Genomic DNA, 22,489 nt, shown 5'->3' with positions numbered 1-22,489 from the left:
AGTTAAAGATTATCAGCAAATTCTCCTTTTGAAAATGGTAATTTCTATAGATAATAGCAAAGAACTGTTTCCTAAAATCTTCTTGATGCAATGAACTTTTTCCATATGGCATGGCAAAATGTATCAATGCAAACAATAGCAAATTGTTTTTAACATGCTGGCTTTCTATAAACTAATGGAGAAGATTACAAAAAACTACTTAGTTACTTAAGAGTTGAACAGGTTTATTAGTCTACACTAGAGGATTTGATCCCGGGATCCCGACTACTTTTCAGTCCCAAAATTTTCGGGATTAAGTTTTCCTAATCCCGAGATTTTCGGGATTGACATCATTTTAAAAAAAGTTGCAAAATAGACTGCATGAAGCGAAACGTTCAGTGCCAGTGCTTTTAACAGAATTGCTTGCCTATCATTTTAATATAAAATACAAGAAATTTTATTCCAAGCAAGCAGCAGAAATTAACCTAGCGGGCTTGCGATGCTTGCTTGGAATAAAACTTCTTGTATTTTCAACTAAAATGATAGGCAAGCAGTTCTCACTGGGTTACTTGGTAATATACTTCATTTTTGTATTTTTGAATTTTCGCGGGCGCCAATCGATTTTCTGGCGCAGTCGAGAGCACTACTCAGTGCGTTTTACCTGTCAATGTGTCAGCCATCTTGTTTTGCCAGTGTGGTTAATATAGACCCGACGCCTCTCGCTTAGGGGGGTCGACCTTAGGTGAAAAGGTTACGACCCCCGCCTTGCCCGTGATCTGTCAGGATGATGCGAGAAAGTCTTTTTACGTTTGGGAGTAGTGGTTTGCTGGATGCTGAGAGACTCACACAGAGACCGAATTTACAAAATTAACGTGTTTATTTTTAGAAAGGCATGCTTACAATGATCGAAACAATCGGGATTGTAGCCTTTACTCCTACAATCCCGATCTGTGTCGACCGGACTGTTTTCTTCCAACCTCCCCGTGTCCTCGAAGCTATAACTAGAACGGGCTTATAAGTATTTACTAACGATTCCTCCAACTTCCATCAAACCTAAACGCGTTTTCTCAGCAGCTGCATATATGTGCAACAAATTGAGAAGCAGACTTGGTGATGAGACACAGGATGCGTTGTTATTTCTCAGATCATATTTTCGCAATTCAAATTAGAATGTTCCTATTAGATTAGTTTTCTTTATATTTAAGAAAAATGTGACTGATTAATATTATTTTTAAATACTTTTTGCTAAGAAACTTATCTTACTACCTACTTACTAGGTTGCTATATGAAAGTAGTCTATTTAGTCGATGTTAAGAGAGATTTTTGTTAATTTTCAACGTTTATTTGCATAGTTTGTTACATAAAGGTTTTTTCAATTTATGTGAGTTTAAAGAGATCTCAGTGATGCTTAAAAAAGAATAAATTTAACATGAAGACTGAGTGATTTTAAGTCTGGTTAGTCTGACTCTGAGTCTGATTAGTTAGAGTGATTAAATTAGCTAGGTGTATACTGTAAAATATGTTGATTTTTGTCTAAATTTTGATTTGTTGATTTCTGTAAGATTTTCTTATTTTTTATTAACCCTCAATACCGAAATAATCCCGGGATCGACTAAGTATAATCCCGAAATCCCGGGATTAGAAATAAGGACCGGGATCGAATTCCCTTGTCTACACACCCAGCCTATTTAACCAAACCCTGTTCATTAGTCTTAAGTAACTAAGTAATTTTTTGTAATTAAATAATATAGGCAAAAAGCTTTTTAATATAATGAAGAAGAGTTTGATTCAAGTGGTGACATTTTGATCAACAAACTTTTAAAAAGTAAACTTACAAATGATGAAACAAAAGGTGTTCAAGATGTGCTTCCTCCGCAGTTATCAGATGCATTTTCTGACTACGATTTTGAAGAATATGTCAGGGTTGATGACAATATTATTAGTAGGGAACTTTTGATGATGATATTATAGCTTCAGTGTCTCCCAAAAATAATGAAATTAGTGAAGATGAAGATGATAATACAACACACACAGATGGTGTCAACATTCCAATAATGCGAATTTCTGAAGTTTTGCAAAACACTTGTTATTTGAAAGTTCTTACAAATACACAATACTCCAGTAAATATTTTAAATAGTTTTGCTGAAGTAGAACTATATATTACAGAACACTATACAACTAACAAAAATCAACAAATAAAAAATAACATTTTTTTTTAAGTAATCATGCATGTGTATATTGTGTTTCAATGAATTTGCATACATGGAACCAATTTACGGTGTGGTAACATCAAAGAATATTGAAAAAAAAACAAATGTTTTCGAACCCCTTCCGGGCTCTGCATCAGGTTCTAATGCTTTTTTTAGATCTGAAATTTGATGAACGAATGCCATTCAACTAAGAGTTTGTTCTTGAGTTTGAAACGATTTACAAAAAATTTTATGTTGCGCATGCACGACGAGTCTGCCTGCCTGGATACAACGAGCAGCTAGAGCATGCTGTGAATCAACGTGCATAAATTTTTAAGAGAAGATGCTTTTGTCGATGGTCTGGCAAGAGTTGATTCACAGCACGCTCTAGCCGCTCGTTGTATCCAGGCGGGCAGACCCGTCACGCATACATGATGTAAAATTTTTTGTAAATCATTTTGAACTCAAGAACAAACTCTTAGTTGAACGGCATTCAGTAATTGAATTTCTGATCTAAAAAGCCATTAGAACCTGATTCAGAGCCTGGAAGGGATTTGAAAACGTTCGTTTTTTCAATATTTTTTGATGTTGCCACACCATAAATTGGTTCTGTGTATGCAAATTTTTTGTACGTTGGTGTGGTGAATAGCTATTTGATGTTTCAATGGGCAACTTCCTACGTATTTGTGAGAATCAAAACAGATATTATACAATTGAATAATAAAATGTAGAGTTTAATAAATCAATCCAGAAAACAGAAATAATCTGGACTGCATTCAAGAATGTTTCCTTCATCTTTTGATGGAGAGAAAATAGAAATGTTTTAAAAGATAGCAAAATTTTTCTTTTTCCAAATCTTTATTCAATTAGCATGAGAAAATATATAAATCTTCTATATGTTGTTTTCCTAAAAGTGGCAGATGTGTCATTTGTTAATGTTAAAAGGGGAAATTGTACTTTCCTTCCCAAGTTCTTATCTCGAACTTTGACAACCATCTGTGTATCTAACCCCTCTGTATATCCTGTCAGTGGCCATAAATCCATGATTTCTATTGGATGAAAGTGACAATAAAAAGGGCAATTTCCCCTGATTCAGGGAGTTATCTGAAATTTTGACTTGTGTCCAGTAGTAAGAAGTCAGCTCCTTCACTCATTGTCCTCCTCCTCGACCATCGTCCACCACTGAATTTCACCACCTCACTGACTTTAGAAGACATGAATCAAGATCTACTAGCGAGGTAGTATATCTAAGTTGTTCTAAACTCTCTCTCTCTCGCACACACACACAAGTAGATAGGGATTTAGACTCTCCTTGTATACCTGTAAGTTTATTTTATTTTGTCCTCATTAAATATTGTTTTGTTTCTTTAAATGGTCTCATTATTGATCTCAACTCATAGCCAAAGTCTTATCATGGCTGTACAATCCTTCCCTCTCAGAAAAGTAGTTAAATTTGTTCATTAGCATGCCTAATGCTATAATTAGGCTGAAGTCAGAAAAAACTGACAGGAAGATCATACAAACTTCCTGTTCCCCAGTTTACACATTACTAAAAACCCATCCTAGTGGCCTGTGGGCAATCTTTCCGATTTGAGCTGAACAAGAGTGAGAAACACATTTTCTCAACTCTGGATTCCCACATATTAATTTGTTACATTTTATCTTTGAAACATTTAACTTTAGTTTTTTTAAAATATGACTGTTTTATTTCTTATCTGATATTACAGACATTGGTTATAACAAACCAGTTCAGGCAGTCTGTACAGATTCATTATAAGCAGACACTGCTGTATATAAAAATAAATAAATAATAAGTATTAAACAAAATTATTAACTAAGTAAGTTATATAAAGTAATTAAGTGTACTCTGTATTCATGGTATTCAAGTATTCAAGTATTTGAGATATTTGAATATTCAAAATTTGGTTAATATTTGAATTCAAGAAAAGTGGATATTCACCCATCTCTAATCTAAAGAATTTTTAAAGATTTAAATTCAAGTCAACAAATTTAGCATACTCTTTCAATTTATATCAAAAAAATGGTGTCATGATTTGTGAATCTTTACTACAAAATTATATTTTAATAAAAATAATGTAAATATCCCCTACAAAGAATCTATATTATAAAACAAAAAAAAATAATAAAATGCATTACAACACCATATTGAAAACTGTATAAATTTTAAATACTTAATCTCATTAATTACCTTTTCTTTTATAAAAATTTGAATTTGATATCTTAAATGAAATAATAAAATATCACTTGAAATATAATTACTTTTGATTTGGCAGATTCAAAATGATGTAATTCATCAATGTCTTCACCTGGTATTCTAAGAATAAAAAAGAAAATAATCACAAGTGATCTACAAGATTTAACATGATCATTTTATATTTAAATGATATATTAATGATTTTAAAACTTTTTTACAGAAACAAATTAATATTTTTTGTATATTGTGTTTTAAGTTAACAAAGGAACTTCGTAAATTCAGCAAATTAAAAAATTTGCTGAATTTGGTAAATCATAGCATCATCAGTAAGGTGTTAGCACACCTTACTGATGATACTATGATTTACTTACTACTTATAGAATGATTTGATAGTTTGCAAATCATTCCATAATTTTCAATTTGCTAGTAGTGTCTTCTGCTTACTGTTTGAAATTTATAAACAATGACTATCTAAAATTTTTATTTGGCAGATATCAACATCTAAAACCCAATAGTTATGTATTAAAGCCTGCAAGATTATATCAGACTATATCACTACTATTACTAATAATTAAATGCTAAGTAATTTGGCACTAGAGATAGGCATTATACACCATCTCTTGCTAAATTTAATAATTATTCATTGTAATAGTAATATAGGTCAATATAATATGGCAATCATTTAGCTTTATTGGCAGTGACACTTCATCAAATAAAAGTTGATTTGTGATATTCAAACAGAAGAAAAAAAAAAAACAAAGAAAAATTCAAAACCACACTTTACATGTCCAACATTTAGGAGCTTCTTCTATGAGTATTTTTTACTGTTTGTATAGTGTTATATCCTTTCCGAAACTTAAAATGCATATCAAGCATGTTATGTATGTTTTTTATCTGCAAACATTTCAATTTGATTTTATACAAATAAAATGTGAAGTAAATTTTTAAAATAAGCTTGTAAACAAAAAATACAATATCACATTAGCAGTAATGTGTCAAATTTCACAACTATTGTAATTAAACTGAATATCTAAGGGTATGTCCTGCATGGCAGTGTCCAGCAACCACAAGTGGAAAGAATCTTTGTACACACTTCCAACTCACGAGCAACCTCTGTCCAGAGTGGACACGTCTACAAAATGGCAATGAGACTACTTTGTTGAATGCTTGCTATGGAAATTATGACAAGAATTAAAATGGTAAATTTGATTGGTAAATGTTATAGCTAACTAAATACACAACAGATATAAAAAATCTTCATAGAATAATTTTAAAAAAAAGTTTTATTTTTAAAACGTTGCAATTACAAAATCAGAAATTATTAAATTATGTAAAAACTAGCAGACCCCACCATGCGTTGTTGTGGCTCAAAATGTATGTATTATAAATTTATAACACTTCCCCTGTGGGGGGAATTTTTCGAAAAATTTCTTCGTAGTGTACATTCTCTTGACGTACCCTATTAAAATGCAATCAAAAACTCGCATCTAAAATAGTATAAATAGAAGCAGAGTTCTTTACCCTAAGCCTTAATCCTAACCATCTCCCTTCAGTGAGGGGAATTTTGACATGTATATTATATAAAAACACGTGCTTATTCAAATGCAGCGTTGTGTCAAAATTTCAAAGGAATCGGTAGGAACAAACGAACATTACATTTTTATTTATATAAATAGATAGAAGATGATCTGCTTTAGTTCATTTTCACAGAAAAGCATAATGCCTCACAGAAAAGCAAACTTAGGGCGTCATACTCGTAGCGCCATCTGTTGGACATAAAAGCCTTAACCTAGATTATATCTTTTAATTTATATGAATGTTTAACAGAATAATATACAGCCTACGTCCACCCTGAAGTTTCATTCTAAATATTGGTGAAAGAATTTTTGAAATCGGATGAGTAATTTCGGAGATTACCTGCTGCATACAAACTTACATACTTACAAACATTACCTCTTTATAATATTAGTATAGATTATTAATTAAAGTATATGTAACATATACACACATTTCAATCTTTTTTTATTCATCTACAGAATAGTCATTTTCTTCTTTGGAAGCATAAGCAGTGGAAGTAGCAATCAAACTTGCTTGGTAGCTGCTTCCAGCACACACATGTAGAAGTGTTATCTGATGGTCACTGCACATTAAACATGGTTACTCCAAGCACGCACATTTGCTTGAACCAGTTAGTCTGCTCTGCTTGGAAGTGCATTCATGCCCGTGGTCACTGGACGCTGCCAAGTAGAACATACCCTAAATCAGAAATCACCCTCAGCACAAAAATAGAAAATTTACAAACACCTTATTTGCTGAGAAAAACATATCTATGGTAAGTAAAACCAGCTATTAAAGCCACATTAATTAAAACTTCTGCCATATATATAAAAGGATTGTGGCGGTATACCAAAGTTTGTTTGTTTCTCTTTCCCTGTACTTTTTGTTCTTTGTTTCCTTCTACCATTTTAAAACTGTTTCTTCTTTACCAAAGGGGGATCTATGTCAATGTTGGGAAAATGCCATTCTTTTTTCAAGAGAACCGGTCATCCAATGGGTTTGTGGACTGTATTTATAAGAGTGAAAGGACCTAAAAAAAATGAACACCTATTATTCAACAAACTTCAGCAAACAAAGTATTGAGGTACCCCTTTGTTCTCTATCAACTATTCTTCTATCCTGACATTCACTCTCTATTGCTAAGGTCTATTTCTGTATTTAGATAATTATTAGTTAGTTTTAATTATTTACTGTTTCATCCTCACAATAGATTAAGCCTTTTATGTTGTTTAGAATCCTTTGTATGCATTTTTGTGTTTTTAGTTTAATATTTTTGTATCACGCTGAGTTTTCCTGGAGCACAATCCTCAGCTAACATCATGAGTTGTGTTGTTGTAGTTTGTAAGAATTCCAGTGTCAATTTGAATAAAATTTTATTTGTAAATATTTTATTTGTTGTCATAACCAGTTATTTAAATATTTACATATCACAGGACTGCCACAATTAATTTTGTGTGTTAATCAAATCCTGCATTAACTAAAACCACATTAAGCAAAGGATATCTAAACTAACAACTGAGCTAAATGCAAAACCTATGTTTAAATCAATAAGCATAAATATTGTTCCAGGTCATATACATAAGCAATATTAGGCAATATTTCCAAGAACATGTCATATAGTTAGGAAATTCTTAAACACAGATATATACATAAACAACAGCACAAAAAAAAAGCACAGTAACAACACAAACTACTAAAATCTAGCAAAAACTCACTTTACTAAAATAAAGTGAACATTAAACATGTAATATGTAAAATTGGATTGATTAAGTCCAATGCATGTAAATATATTAGAAATATCCAGCACAAATTATACTTACTAAAACTAATGAAAACACAAACTTTTTTAAATTGTTGAAAACATTGATGACATTTTAAAAATGTCAAAATCAAGTTATGTTATCATTAGGTCCATAATGTAATATATTTCATCCAATCATATAATGTTCTTTAACTTTAAAATTGTATTCTATCTTCTGTTTTGCACTCCATTCTACATAAACTTGATGATGACATTCTAAAAATTTCAAATGTTTGTTTTATTTTAGCAAAATGAGTTTTCCTGATTTTCGTGGTTTTTGTGTTGTTATTTTATATTACATCCAGTTCTAAATTAATTGTAATTCACTATAATATACTATATATTTTGACAGAGCAGTTATAATAGATAAAACAATCCAGTAATCAACAGGACGACTAACACGCCAAATTAATATATAATAACGAAAACAAATACACTGAGTTCAGCGTTACATGCGTTTTTTATCGCTAGCACTTTCAACGAACTTATTGTCATCGTCCTCAGGTGAATACAGATATTTACCAAAAAATTGTAAACAAAAATAATCTAATGCAGAATAGAACGCATAAGATAAGTTGAAATTATGTTAAAGCCGTTAAGAACACAAAGTAAATATTTAAACATAATTCGAAAACCAAACGAGCAGACAGCTCCATGAAATGCGAGCTGGCGCATGCGCTGAGCCAAGCTCATGCTACATGCATACTAGAGACTGCTAATACTCGCTTAAACACTTATAAAGCGTGACTCATACACTAGGCAGCTCGAGCGTAGAGGTGTTGCAAGTGTCCAAGGTGGCAGTAAGGAGAGATTCCCATATAAATACAGTTTTTCGATCCTTGCAGCTCTTGAGAATAACCGCTTGGGACCATAGCGGGTTGTAACCCTGCTCAAGTACCTTCCTTGCAAGCTCGGTGGTGTAAGATGTAAGAACGCTACTCCTAACATCATCTTGGTGCGCATCAAGGCGGCTGGAAAGCATTCTAGTGGTGGCCCCGATATATCTTGTGTTTACTCCCGTTGCCTGATTTTCCAAAGGTACAGCATAGACCCCCAATTTCTCAAGAGTGGAAAATTTGTCTCTATCATTACAAATAAGTTTGCATAGGCTTGGAAGTGGGGTTAAAGGTAGTACAAGGTTGTGCTGCTTAAAGATTCTGCAGATGTGTAAAGATAGGGGTCCAAGGTAAGGCAACGAAACGCTATTTGTACCTTTGAAGACTCTCTCTTGCTGCATAAAGTAGTACTTGGAAACAGTGTTTCTTTACCTTATTGATCACATGCGTAAACTTTGCACATGAAAAGCCAGCAGCGCGTACCGCCAAATTGACAATATCTAACTCAACGTTTATCAGCTCCTGCGTAGACGACAGTAAATAAGCCCTTCTGACAAGGGAGGCAATGGCAGTATTAACATATCGAGAAGGCTGAAAGGCCTCTGCTGGTATAACGTGCAGAGCTATGCTAGATTTGTGATGGACCGAGAATTGTAGTCCTTACGAAAATTTATGTATACGCAAGTCTAAGAACGCTACTTCCTCATCGCTTTCTTTCTCCCAAGTGAAATTGATGGAAGGATATATACTTGCGAGTTGTTGCATAAAGATGAGGAACGACTCCTCTGTGTCTTCCCACGCTATGAGGATGTCGTCAACATAACGCAAATACAGCCTCGGGTAATGGATGGCAAGCGGGGAATTGAACATTCTGTGCTCAATCTCTCTCATAACAAGTTCCGCTAGGATAGCGGATAAAGGGGAACCCATGGGGACCCCTTATTTTTGTAAATAGATCTTTTGGTTGAAATGGAAGTAATTGTGCTCGGTGACAAAGGTGAGGGCATCACGTATATCAAGCACCTGTTGGATGTTAAAGCCCTCTTTTAGAAGCAGCGAATTAGCCAGCATTACTGCCTCAAAGGTGGGCACTGAAGGATATAATCAACAAAAACAATATAACAATAAAACAATCCATCACAATAGACCAGATATTATCCTCATTGGCAAAGTGAACAAAACTACCTATGTCATTGACACTGATATTTCAAATACACATAATCTACAAAATAGCTATTCAGAAAAAATAAGTAAATATACTGAACTCTGTCAAAAAATAAAATGTCTATGGAAAATAAAGTCCATACCATACCGATAGATCTCTCTGCCACAAGTTATCTCACATTCATTACATAAAAGCCTAAAGACCTAAAGACAATAAAATCTTAGGAAACGGATATTTACTCAAATTTATATAGATCTTTAGAAAAAGCTACTGTTCTGGCAACTTTTCATATAGTCAAGAAATTTCTCCAAACTATTTAAGGTTTTATACTGGTCTCACAGGCTTGGAATGTGGGCCCATCTGTGAGATATGACACAAGACATTGTCCAAGAAAAATACACAGTAAAAATAAAAAATCCAGCAATGAGTTGCTTAAACTTTCCTAACAGGTGGTGCCACTAAATGCTAACATAATATTTTATTTTAAAAACTTGTTATATTTTTAACTATTATAAAATGGTAAAAATATTAATTATGAGGGTAGGGATGAGCTTTATAAAAAATTGTAAATGCTAATTACGAGTAAAATTGTCATTAAGTCCAATCCTACTCGAGATACACATGACCCCCTTTATCTCCTTACTGCCTCAATCTTTAGTCACCAAAACTTAATAGCATCAATCCTCCTAATAAACAAACCTCGCTACAAAATTTCAGAAATTTTCAACAAAAAACTCAGGATTTATTACGCTTCAAACAGGGTAAACAAAATTGTGTTTTCTGTATTATAAATGACTCAACTGACCAGATAATATGGTACGAATAACTCTTTATTAATACAACTCAACACTTCTACATCCAGTTGGTTACTTCGAGCTCTCTTGCTCCCTTTCCGTCTTGCCACCTCCGCACCTACTCGATTACATTTCCTTTGTTTAAATCGTCAACATATATTACATTACATTTAATGTTTATCTAAATCATCAACATATATTACATCACCCCTTCTCTTTTACTGCTGGTAATCCAGATACCATCTTGGGATTCGTATAGGTCTGCCACTACGGGTTTTAGGAAGGTCCTCTTCACCTGGTGGAGAGTTTTGTTTGATTTCTAGCATTGGTTCATAAAGTTCCTTATTCCAGGATTCTGTTCCATTTTCCGTCCTGGGAGTTTCTTCCTCGGGAGTATTCTGGTTGGATGATCCAGTCGATTTCTCCTCATCGACGATCTGCGGTTCGTCTTCCTAGGAGACTGTCTGGGGAATAGACGATGGGTGTAAATGTATTCTGTTCCTGCGGAATGTGCCTCTCGGAGTTTCGATAATGTAAGATTGTGGAGTATGGTAAGCCTCCTTCACCTTTCCATATGTTCGCATATCTGACACCCAGACTGGCTGTCCTATCTTCAAACGTGGACGAGTTTTTACACCGTGGCATCGATCAAAATAGGTTTTCTGTTTATCTGCCTTCCCCTTTTCCTTCTTTCTTACTGAAGCAAAATCAATCAAATGAGGTATCAACTGGTGATTATTTGATGGCAGGGGTGTTCTCAATCTTCGGCTCATTAGCAGTTCTGCTGGACTATAGCCATTCTCTAATGGTGTAGGTCTCATTGCTAGAAGCATCAAATAATGATCCTGCGACTCAGATTTCAAGTAATGACTTTTGAAATTTTTGACCATTGATTCAATGAATCCATTGCTTTGAGGGTATCTTGGACTAGAAGTTATACTTGAAAATTTATACTTTTCTGCAAATTTACGGTATTCCGAGTCTACAACCTGGGAAAATTGGATGCCATTGTCATTTCTGGAATTCCATGTCTTGCGAAAATTGATTTCATGTGGTTAATTACTGACGACGATGACAATTCCTCCAACTTTCAAAATATCTTGAAAAGTAGTCAGCCATTATGAGATACCAATGGCTTTTTAGTTTTAGAAGATCTACCCCTACAATTTGCCAAGGTCTCTCAGGAAATTCGCTTGGGATAAGAGGCTCTTTATGATACTTTTGGTATTGGATGCATATTGAGCAGTTCGCAATCAATTTCTCAATGTTTGCTGATAAGCCTGGCCACCAAACAGACTCTCGAGCTCGGGCTTGACACTTTGTTATTCCAAGATGGCCTTCATGTAACCTGTTCAATATTTCTCCTTGAAGCTTTTCTGGAATTACAATCCTGGCATCTTTAAATAAAATCTTATTTTGGAGAGTAATTGAGTTTTTGTGCTCCCAATATCTTCGTATTTTCTCGGGTATTTCGTTTTTCTTCGGCCAACCCTCTTCGCAGTATCTCATCAATGTTTTGCAAATTGGATCTCTCTCTTGTAAATACACGATTTCCGATAACCGTTTATCAGATGCAGGAAAGGTGTCGATAATATTTTGAACGTAAGCCTCAATCTCCTCGGTCAATTCTTCATTTTCCTGTTCGGGTATGGGGTTACGGGATAATGCATCTGCAATTATAAGATGCTTTCCCTGTTTGTACAGCGACTGAAAGTCTGCAATATATATATTGTAAATAGTTTTTTACATTTTGTTTTTTCTGTACTTACCTTTTATACTCATTTGTATTCAATTTTTTATTTTATATTTTATGCTTGTCCTTTTATCCCAATAATTGCCGATGCAGGCGCTCTCTGGTCCCATGCCTTCCCTTCAAGCTATCCTTTCGTACTTTATTTCATACTTCACACCCCATGCTTTCCCTTCTTTCCATTTTCAACAGGGCATAAGTCTGTGGCAAACAGACAGCCCTCTTAACTCTTTATTAGAATGTAGAATGTTTGTACACGATGCTATAATCGTATCTCATCATTCGTAGCTTCATTCGTTGCAGTGTTGGAGTTAGACTGTCCAAAACCTTTGACATGAAAATTGGTATCAGCAGTTTGTGGTCTGTTTCAATATTCATGACTTTGCCCATTATGTAGTCGTGGAATCTCTCGCAAGCCCAAACAATTGCCAAAGCCTCCTTCTCAATTTGCGCATACCGTTTCTCGGTATCCGACAATGTCCTAGATGCGTAGCAAATTGGAGACATATGACCACTTTTACTCTGATACAACACAGCGCCAAGACCGTAAGATGATGCGTCACAGGAAATATATGTTTCTTTCTTTGGATCATACCTTGATAATCCTGGAGTTTGACATAGCTGATTCTTGATCTCTTGGAACGATGTTTCCTGTGCTGGCCCCCATAACCATTCTACGTTGCTCTTTAACAGTTTGTACAGAGGGTTTGCAACATCAGCCATCCTTGGTATGAATTTGTTTAGGAATCCACTCATGCCCAAAAATCTTTTCAGCTCTGTGACAGAGCTAGGTCTTGGGAGCTTCGCTATTGCTTCTGTTTTCTTGAGATCCGGTTTTATACCTTCATGCGAGATTACATGTCCGAGAAACTTGACTTCTTTTGTTCTGAACTGACATTTTTCAGCATTTAAAGTCCATCCTGCATTTTGAAGTGTACAAAGAACTTCATGCAAATGTTTATCATGTTCTTCTTCTGTGGCCCCAAATATCACAAATTCATCCATTAGTCCTACAATTCCAGGGCCCTCTGGTATTGTTTCATGTATTTTTTTCTGAAATATTTCAGGCGCCGACTTAATTCCAAACGGCAACTGTTTAAATCTGAACTGCCCAAAGAGTGTTATAAATGTTGTCAAGTAAGATGATTCAGGATCCAATGCAATCTGCCAAAACCCTGCATTAGCATCAATAATACTAAAGATTTTTGCATTATGAAATTGGCTGAGTGTATAGTCGACCGACGCCATTGGAAAGTATTCTCTCTCAATGCTCTCATTCAATTTAGATAGATCAATGCAAATTCTTATTTCACCTGATTTCTTCGGAACCAAAACCATTGGAGCACACCATTCTGCAGGTTCGTCTACTGCCTCGATTATTCCCTTATTTACCATCTCATCCAGAGTTTTCTTGAGCTTATCTCTCAAGGGCAATGGTACTTTGAGGAACTGCCAAAGCGTAAGACTTTGCTTCCGGTTTAAGTTTAATGTGATAGGGTTTCTGTACTTTTCCAATCCCCTGAAATAGATTGGGGAATTCTTTAAATGGATCGAAAGTAGAGTTTAGTTCCTGTATTCAGTGGTGATATTCAGCGGGTTCGCACAGGTTCAGCCGAACCCGTTGTTAACATTTTCAAAGTTTTCCGAACCCGTTGTTAAAAAGTGTTTTCGTTATTTTCAAAGTGTTTCGAACCTTGTTAAACACACACAACATTTCTCAGTGGTTTTGTTTCTTTTAAAAANGTTGCTTTTAAGCAAACTCCTCATGCTATGGCTATTATATCAAAACTGGACTTGGATTACTCTTGTTCCGAGATTGCCACAAAAACAGTATAATCAGTGATGATATTCAGCGGGTTCACACAGGTTCGGACGAACCCGTTGTTAACATTTTCAAAGTTTTTCGAACCTTGTTAAACACACACAACATTTCTCAGTGGTTTTGTTTCTTTTAAAAAATATATTAAAATATAGGTATTATACTCTGTAACACTACTAAACTAGAGCATTATACCACGTTCGCCTTGGTACGACCAGTGCCGGCCCGAGGCAAGCTTTAGGATGGAGCGAGATCCTATTATGGCGCCCTTCTTGGTTGCCCCTAATTTATACCCTTTAATTTTCTTTACCACTCAGGCACCCCCTAGGACTTAGCGCCTAAAGCAACTGCTCCGTTCGCCCTATGGTAGAACTGACTCTGGGTACGACCTCCCTCGACCGTTTCAATCTCGACTGAAACGAGGTTCAATCGCGACTGACTCAAGAAAGTTCTTGAAACTAAATCCAGTCATAAAGAGAGATCCCACAATCCCACGCGTGCGAGAAAATACAAGATGGCTGCGGAACACGTGCCGTAATAAAATATATACAAAATAAACCATTTTGAACACTTTTTTATTATTTATAAAAAAAACTATAGCTCTAACATAAACAATGTTAAATTTTAACTGACTTAATTTTGTGAACGCATCTTTTTTATTTATATGGGTATCTTAAGGTCAGTTTTTGTGCTAATGTTGCTAATGCACCATTTGAGCAAAAAAAAAAAAATTGTTAAGGAAAAATTTTCTGTTAGCGAACCCTTTGTTAAATATTTCGAATATCACCACTGCCTGTATTCTTTTCACAAGATTTAACTGTTCACTTGCTTTACCGCTCAACAAGGAGTGTTCTAGTTTATCTATAACATATATGTCTTCTTGGATGTGGAATCTCTTATTTCTTAGCTTTTCCTTAAACACTCCCACAACATCCAGAGTTTTTTTACCAGGGCTGTGTATAGATCTATTCGTTTCTTGTAATTTAACACGAGATAGTACTCTGTTATATGTCTCGTGTGGTATAACTGACATCTGCCCATGTCAATCTTAAAGTTTAAAGGAATGTCTCCCACAAAAATGTTCGCATTCCACTGGTTAAGCTGTTTCTTAACGCTATTGTTTATATTACTTGACCCTTTAACATGTCCTAGAAATGAACTTTGATTAGGTTCTCCTATTTCATTTATACTCACTTTAGCTTTACAGACCTTTGCATAATGACCTACTTTTTTTCACTTATTACAGATCGCCTTACGTGCAGGGCAATTGAATTTAGTATGTTTCACCAGTTTTCCACACCAATAACAGGAATTTACAGTTTTGTTTCCAGTAAACAAATCGTTGGTAGCTCCCAGCTTCGAAATTACATTCTTCCTACCTGCAGTTTTGCATAATGCATATATTTTATTCCCGGAATTGTTCTTAAAAGCTTCTTGTTGCTTTTTCACTGTTTCAGCCTGTCTCGCAGTGTTTATTGCTTTCTCCAGAGTTAGTTCCGTTTCAAGTTGCAAACATTCCGAAACCTTTTTGTCTCTAATGCCGCAAACTATTCTATCCCTAATCATTTCGTCTTGAAACGAAGCAGGAAAATCACACGTTTTAACCAGACTATATAATGAAGTCACGAAATTCTCCACTGTTTCTCCTTCTTCTTGAAACCGAGAATAGAATTTATATCTTTCGTATATAACATTTTTAGTTGGGACGAAGTATTTTTCGAATGCCGCCTTAACTTTTGAATAGTCATTTCTATCCTCTTCTGGGAGACTAAATGACGCCAAAACTTCCTCGGCTTTCTGCCCCATTAAATATATGAAAGAATTTACCTGGTCAGTTAACTCTTTATTATGGAGCCCAGACGCTGTTCAAAATCGTTCAAAATGCCCTATCCATGTTCTCCAAACTTCGGGACGAAAATTAAAAATTTCTGGCGCTGGGATCTGATACATTTTTCCCTATGCTGCCATCATGTATTATAAACGACTCAACTGACCAGATAATATGGTATGAATAACTCTTTATTAATACAACTCAACACTTCTACATCCAGTTGGTTACTTCGAGCTCTCTCACTCCCTTTCCGTCTCACCACCTCGGCACCTACTCGATTACATTTCCTTTGTTTAAATCGTCAACATATATTACATTACATTTAATGTTTATCTAAATCATCAACATATATTACACTTTCCCCACATACTAACATCCATACATATAGATAAACCCCAGAATATTTTTGCATTTCTCAATGTTTCATGGCCCCCAGAGTCCAAAAATGTAAAAATCTGGAGGGAGATCATTTTTTGACCAATTGATATACTTTCCCTCTGTTACGTATAACAGCTGGGAAAGTAATAATAATTCTACGGTAATAAACATTTTGTCTATTATTATTATAAGTTTTATCTTACAATTTATTTACAATAGTTGAGTAAATAAATATCAACAGAAATATCTTACCTTACTGTAGAAAATAATCGTTCATATTGGGCCATACATGTTGGTACTGTATTCCTTAATACGAAAGGAGGTAATTCTTCTCTATCAATTAGTCTTTTAAATGTCAAAATATTATATGTCAAACAAGCTGCCCTTGAAAATAAAAGTTAAGCATGTTTTTTAAAAGTTCTGTTTTTAATTAAAATGTTAAAATTAATATTTTAAATACATATTATACTTATAATGCTTTGAATAGGTATTTTTTAAATTAAAAAAAAATGAAAATTATTCTTGAATTTCTTTCCTTAGATAAAAAAAATAAATAAAAAACATGTTTTTGATTATCTAAGGTCCACAATTTACTATCCAGAGCTATATACAGCTCTTTGAGAAAATTTTTTTGACTCCAGGGAGGTGATACTGAACACAACAGTTGTTGCTGTGGAAAGGTTTCGGCTACTTAACATCAACAATCACTTCTAACAAATGTATCACCTACAGTGATACTCAACTACACCTTTACCATTCTTGTTAGACTATACACAATCATTCACTTTCAGATGAACACACAAATTGAAACATCATATGTGTGTCACCAATAATGGAAATCAACCAATTGGCAAGGAGAATCATTTCTTCCCATTTTAATCATGTGACAATAGCACCATGCGGAGTCACAGCAGTTAATCTTAAGTGGAGTTTCATCTATTTTTATAAATACAGTGGAAACTCAGAATACGATCTTAATCCGTTCCTGATGTTTGGACTTACACTGAATAGGACATATACCGAACCAACCTTTCCCATAAGAAGTAATGTAAAATTGATTAATCCATTCTCATGTAACAAAAAAAAAAAAAAAAAGGCTGGCTTTAAACACTTCACTTTCCTGGCTAGTTCCTGCTTGATTTTTCACGAGATCAGCGTGTATCATTTTAGCTTTCTCGCAAATAATTGCTTCCGATACACTGTCTCCAGCACACTGTTTTTCAGTTATCCAAAGTAAAAGCAATTTCTCAACATGATCTAATGTCTTCAATCTCTGTTTAGAAATTGATTTAACCCCTTTCGCAACATTAGCAGATTTAATAATGTTTTTATTTTTCGCGATTGTCAATATCGTCCTTCTCGGAATACGGTAGGCAACAGTTAAATCTCGAACATGCGTGCCACCTTCATATTTCTCAACAATCTCTTTTTTCAGTTCCATTGTGATTCTAGTAATTTTTTTAGTTTTCTGTTGCTTTTCATTTGCCTTTTTGCAATTCACGATGAATAAAAATAATAAAATTTTACTTACAAATTAAAATCAGAAGAAATTTAACAAAGTTATAAACTGTGGCATCACAAACATCTAGTCTGATCTAGTACACCGATAGTGCTACTCGTTCATAGATGGCGCATATAATTGAATTAAGTCGTATACCGAGCAAAATTTGTTTCGTCCAAACAGGACGTATTCCGAACTGGACGTATTCTAAAGCAGACGTATACCGAGGTACCACTGTATAATTTTCTTAACATGGAGAATAAAAATTGAAGTTGCCAAAACTTCTATAGTGCAATACTAGATCATGGCAGACTTCATAAATGCACACAAGAAACAAGATACAATCACCTGATAATCTGTAAGCTGTTTATATATATGTATATATATATATATATATACAGTGGAACCTCGGTATACGTCTACTTTAGAATACGTCCAATTCGGAATACGTCCTGTTTGGACGAAACAAATTTTGCTCGGTATACGACTTTTGTTCGGTATACGACTTAATTCAATTATAAGCGCCATCTATGAACAAGTAGCACTATCGGTGTACTAGACCAGATTAGACGTTCGCGATGCCACGGTTTATAACTTTGTTAAATTTCTTCTGATTTTAATTTGTAAGTAACATTTTATTATTTTTATTAATCATGAATTGCAAAAAGGCAACAGAAAAATAAAAAAATGACAATGGAACTGAAAAAAGAGATTGTTGAGAAATATGAAGGTGGCACGCGTGTTCGAGATTTAACTGTTGCATNGCAGCTACAAGCTTGGACTCCAAAGAACCTGAATGGTACGATGAGATCAATACTGAAATTATCTCAAATGCAGAGGGAGATGCAACAATATATTCAAACAATGACATTATAACCAGTGCAACAAACTCTGATGCTGATATCTTAGTGGAAGTGCAAGAGGAAGCTAGCAATTATGATGATATGGAAAATGGTTATGATAACTATAAAGAGTTTGTAAATTTGAAACCTGTTCCTATGCTAAATGAAACAATTTCCACTTAAAAAAAAACTTGATTCTTCAAACCTTCTTCCCAAACAGAAGACATGATATTTGCTATTCTTTTCCCATCTCCAGAATGATTTAAATAACATGTATTGAAAAATGCCAAAGACTCAAAGCAAAATTACTGACGTTTTTAAGCATTAAAAGCAATGAATGTGTAATGTATAATGTGTAGTGTAATAAAGTATAAGTGCATTAATGCATACAGTTGTCATACTGTATTTTTACATGCTTAGCTCAGAAACATTAGAACCCAGCTATAACTTAAGCCCAGTTATAATGACATAAATAAGATGGTCCTTTGAATGTCATTATAATCAAGTTCAGCTATAATTAGAACTAGAACATCACACGACTTTCATGATATTCACAACATTTATTTCACAATGCAGTAGATTGAAAGCCAATGTTAGACTTTTCAGTGTGTTTACAATTTCAGTGTATTGTATCTCATTACACATTTGATTTAAATTATCCAAGTATATAAGTTTTATATGTTTTGATTGAGTACATGTACTTTGGCTTAAGGGTAGTAGTGCTTCAAATTCTACATTCTAATAAAGAGTTAAGAGGGCTGTCTGTTTGCCACAGACTTATGCCCTGTTGAAAATGGAAAGAAGGGAAAGCATGGGGTGTGAAGTATGAAATAAAGTATGAAAGGATAGCTTGAAGGGAAGGCGTGGGACCAGAGAGCGCCTGCATCGGCAATAATTGGGATAAAAGGACAAGCAAAAAATAAAAAAATAAAATTGAGTACAAATGAGTATAAAAGGTAAGTACAGAAAAATCAAAATGTAAAAAACTATTTACAATATATACATTGCAGACTTCCGGTCGCTTTGACATAAAAATAGAGTCCAAGATGGTTGCTCCTGGTAACATCAAAACATAGAGTTGTTTACAACAATGGAACCGAGAGTGGAGCAACGTGGTAAAGGGGGGCCGTGGCGTTCCCCAATTAGAAAGATTCATCATCTGATGTATAGTCATCCGTGTTGTTTTCTTCTTCTAAGTTCTGTTCGTCGTCCTTTCTATTAAATTTTTCTTTTAGTGCATCGGTCTTGTGAATATAGTCTTCAAAAGTTTTCCAAAGCTTTTTATCCTTAAAGATGTTCTCTGCAGTTGGTGGCCAACTTGGGTTCTTTAGAAGATAGTTATGTAAAAGTTCAGAACGTTGATTATCGTATTTAGTACAATTGAAGGCAAAGTGTACGGCGTCGCCAATGTCAATGTTGTTACAGTCACACTTATTATCTTCCCTTAGGTTGAATCTATGCAAGTAGGCTGGGAAGTTCCCATGGCCTAGAATTACCTGGGTGGTGAGTTTGTTTGGCCTGTAATGTTTAGCTTGCTTACGAATTGTGACCGATGGAATAAATTGGAAGCAGTTTCTTCCTGTATCTGCAGTCTTCCATTCACTCTGCCATATTGTGTTAATGATCGAGAGCAGATACTTTTTTAGAGTAACCTCCGGAGTGCCAGTGAAAGAAGGCTTGATGTTAGCATTGGCACCTAATTTGGCCAGCTTGTCTGCGGTATCATTGCCATCATTCCCGCTATGGCCTCGTATCCAGGCAAAGGTTATCTGCCTTTTGGAGCCTAAAATCTTAGCGGCCTCAAGTAGTTTTTTTGTTAAGGTAGTTGGTCGGTTCATGTTGTTAAGACTATATAGAGAAGTTTTGCTGTCGGTCAATATATAAATGCTTCCTTTAAATTTGTCAATGTTATTGTCAATGTGTTGAATAGCCTTTAAAATTGCAAGTAACTCTGCTTGGGAGTTGGTACAATGCGGTGCTAACTTGTAATAGCACTGATATGTTGTTCTATTCTTCGAGTTTATAACTGTTAAACCTGCACCAGTTCCGTTAGCATTCCTTGAACCGTCTGTGTATATCTTCCATGCCGCTTTAATTTCTTCATCGTTTTTTTCATCCCATTGAATGTTGTAATTTAATTCTTCCGCTGGGTGCTTGAGGTATTCGTTTTTCTTAAGCTTTCTATCTATGCCGTAGTCTTTTTTGTTTACATCAATGATAGTGTTATTCTTATTTATGTCAGTGTAGATATTGTCCTCTTCCGGGATGTGATGACCAATCTGATTCTCTGCTGTAGTTAGATGCCAACTCCAAATTAGATATTTGGCCTTAAGATGGATCGGTAGGAGGTCAGCCATAACCAGTAAAGCATTAGTAGGGGCGGTGTTGTATGCTTTGCAAATTTTTATGGTAAATTTTCTCTGGACAGACGTTAACTTCCTTCTCATATGAGTATTATTAAGTGCCTCCTTCCATACCTGCACCGCATAAAGCATTGCAGGTTCCACAGCCGCTTCATAGATGGATTTAGTGTTAGTATAGTTGAGGCCCCATGCTTTTGCAGTTATCCAATTTAGAGCATTCGCTTTTTGTTCCATATGTCTGCATACAACACGGACATGCGTATGCCAATTTAATTTGTCATCAAACACTATACCCAGGTAGTTTATTTCCTGTTCCATCTTTATCTTATTCCTGTTTATAAAAATTCTAGGAGGCCGTTTTAATCTATTGCGTTTGTTCCTCCGGGTGCATACCATAGCGATTGTTTTCTCATAATTAATTGGGAGTTTATTTTCACGACTCCAGTCAAAAATTTTTTCCAATTGGTTGTTTGTGATTGCCTCTAGTTTGTCAACATTTTGATGTGTCACCATCAACAGGAGGTCATCTGCGAAAGCTTGAGTGGTGGTATTTTGATTCCCTTCCATTAGTTTAAGCAGATCATCACAAACCAGATTCCAGAGTCCAGGGCCGCTTCGCGAGCCCTGGGGGCAACCCTTATTAGTGTGCCTGGTGATGGTGAAGCTATTGGCCTTATATTTAATCACTCTGTTATTCAAGTAGTCCTGTGCAAGATAGAAAATATTTGCTGGGCAGTTTGTCTTACGTAATCTGTTTAAAATGCTCGGCCACCACAAGTGGTCAAAAGCTTTGTGAAAGTCAATTTTTACTAATAAAGTATGTTTATTATCATTCCAGCCCTCATGTATCACTTTTTTGGTTCTTAGTGCTGCCTCAATTGTTGATTTTCCGGGTCTGAAACCGAACTGATTGTCGTTTAGCTGGTTAGTATTAAAGAGATGCCAATTTATTCGTTCCATCATAAGGCCATCAAGAAGCTTACCCATTGTGGGCAGCAGGCTTATGGGTCTGTAATTCTCCGGTTTTCTGGGGTTGTCAATTTTAGGAATGAGTCTTATATCTGCAATTTTCCAGTCATTTGGAAAGTATCCTGTAGTGAGACATTTATTCAGAATATGTACAAAGGCAATGGGTATTTCCTTAAAGGCTTCCTTGAGCATTTCTGTTGTTATCCCATCAATGCCCGGTGTCTTCTTGTTTGCCATGGATTTAATGGCCCTCTCCACTTCCCTAAATGTAAATATTCTGTCGTTCTTGTTGTTATAAGGTCTTTGGAGATTTCTTCTGGTGGTCTTTTGTTTCATAGTATCGGTGTCTTGTCTATCCTCCGGAAAGTGATAGTCCAGTATTTGAGTGATGTTGTTTCCGATGTCCGTGATTATGTCGGTATCACTGTCTGAGTCTGTGATATCCGGGATGAAGGGTTTTTTCCGTTTTTTAATCACTAAGTTATAAGGAAGGTCCCAT

At 35.0% G+C, this 22,489-nt stretch overlaps 1 protein-coding gene and 1 pseudogene across 1 annotated transcript in view; both read right to left on the bottom strand.

The window, feature by feature from the left end:
* LOC111626488 (carnitine O-palmitoyltransferase 1, liver isoform-like) overlaps positions 1-17,331 on the bottom strand; it is a 50,178-nt gene extending 32,847 nt beyond the window's left edge. The window contains exons 1-3 of the mRNA XM_023369868.1: positions 17,318-17,331; positions 16,568-16,699; positions 4,450-4,504 (exon numbers count right to left, since the gene is read on the bottom strand). Coding sequence (XP_023225636.1) covers positions 4,450-4,504; positions 16,568-16,699; positions 17,318-17,331 — 201 coding nt within the window. The remainder of the gene's footprint in view (positions 1-4,449; positions 4,505-16,567; positions 16,700-17,317) is intronic.
* LOC111626482 lies at positions 10,755-12,430 on the bottom strand (annotated as a pseudogene).
* Positions 17,332-22,489: the final 5,158 nt, after the last annotated feature.

This window comes from Centruroides sculpturatus, unplaced genomic scaffold, assembly GCF_000671375.1.
Source record: "Centruroides sculpturatus isolate CEXI.00-Female unplaced genomic scaffold, Cexi_2.0 scaffold318, whole genome shotgun sequence".
NCBI lineage: Eukaryota > Metazoa > Arthropoda > Arachnida > Scorpiones > Buthidae > Centruroides > Centruroides sculpturatus.
This window is presented reverse-complemented; position numbering and strand designations above follow the sequence as displayed.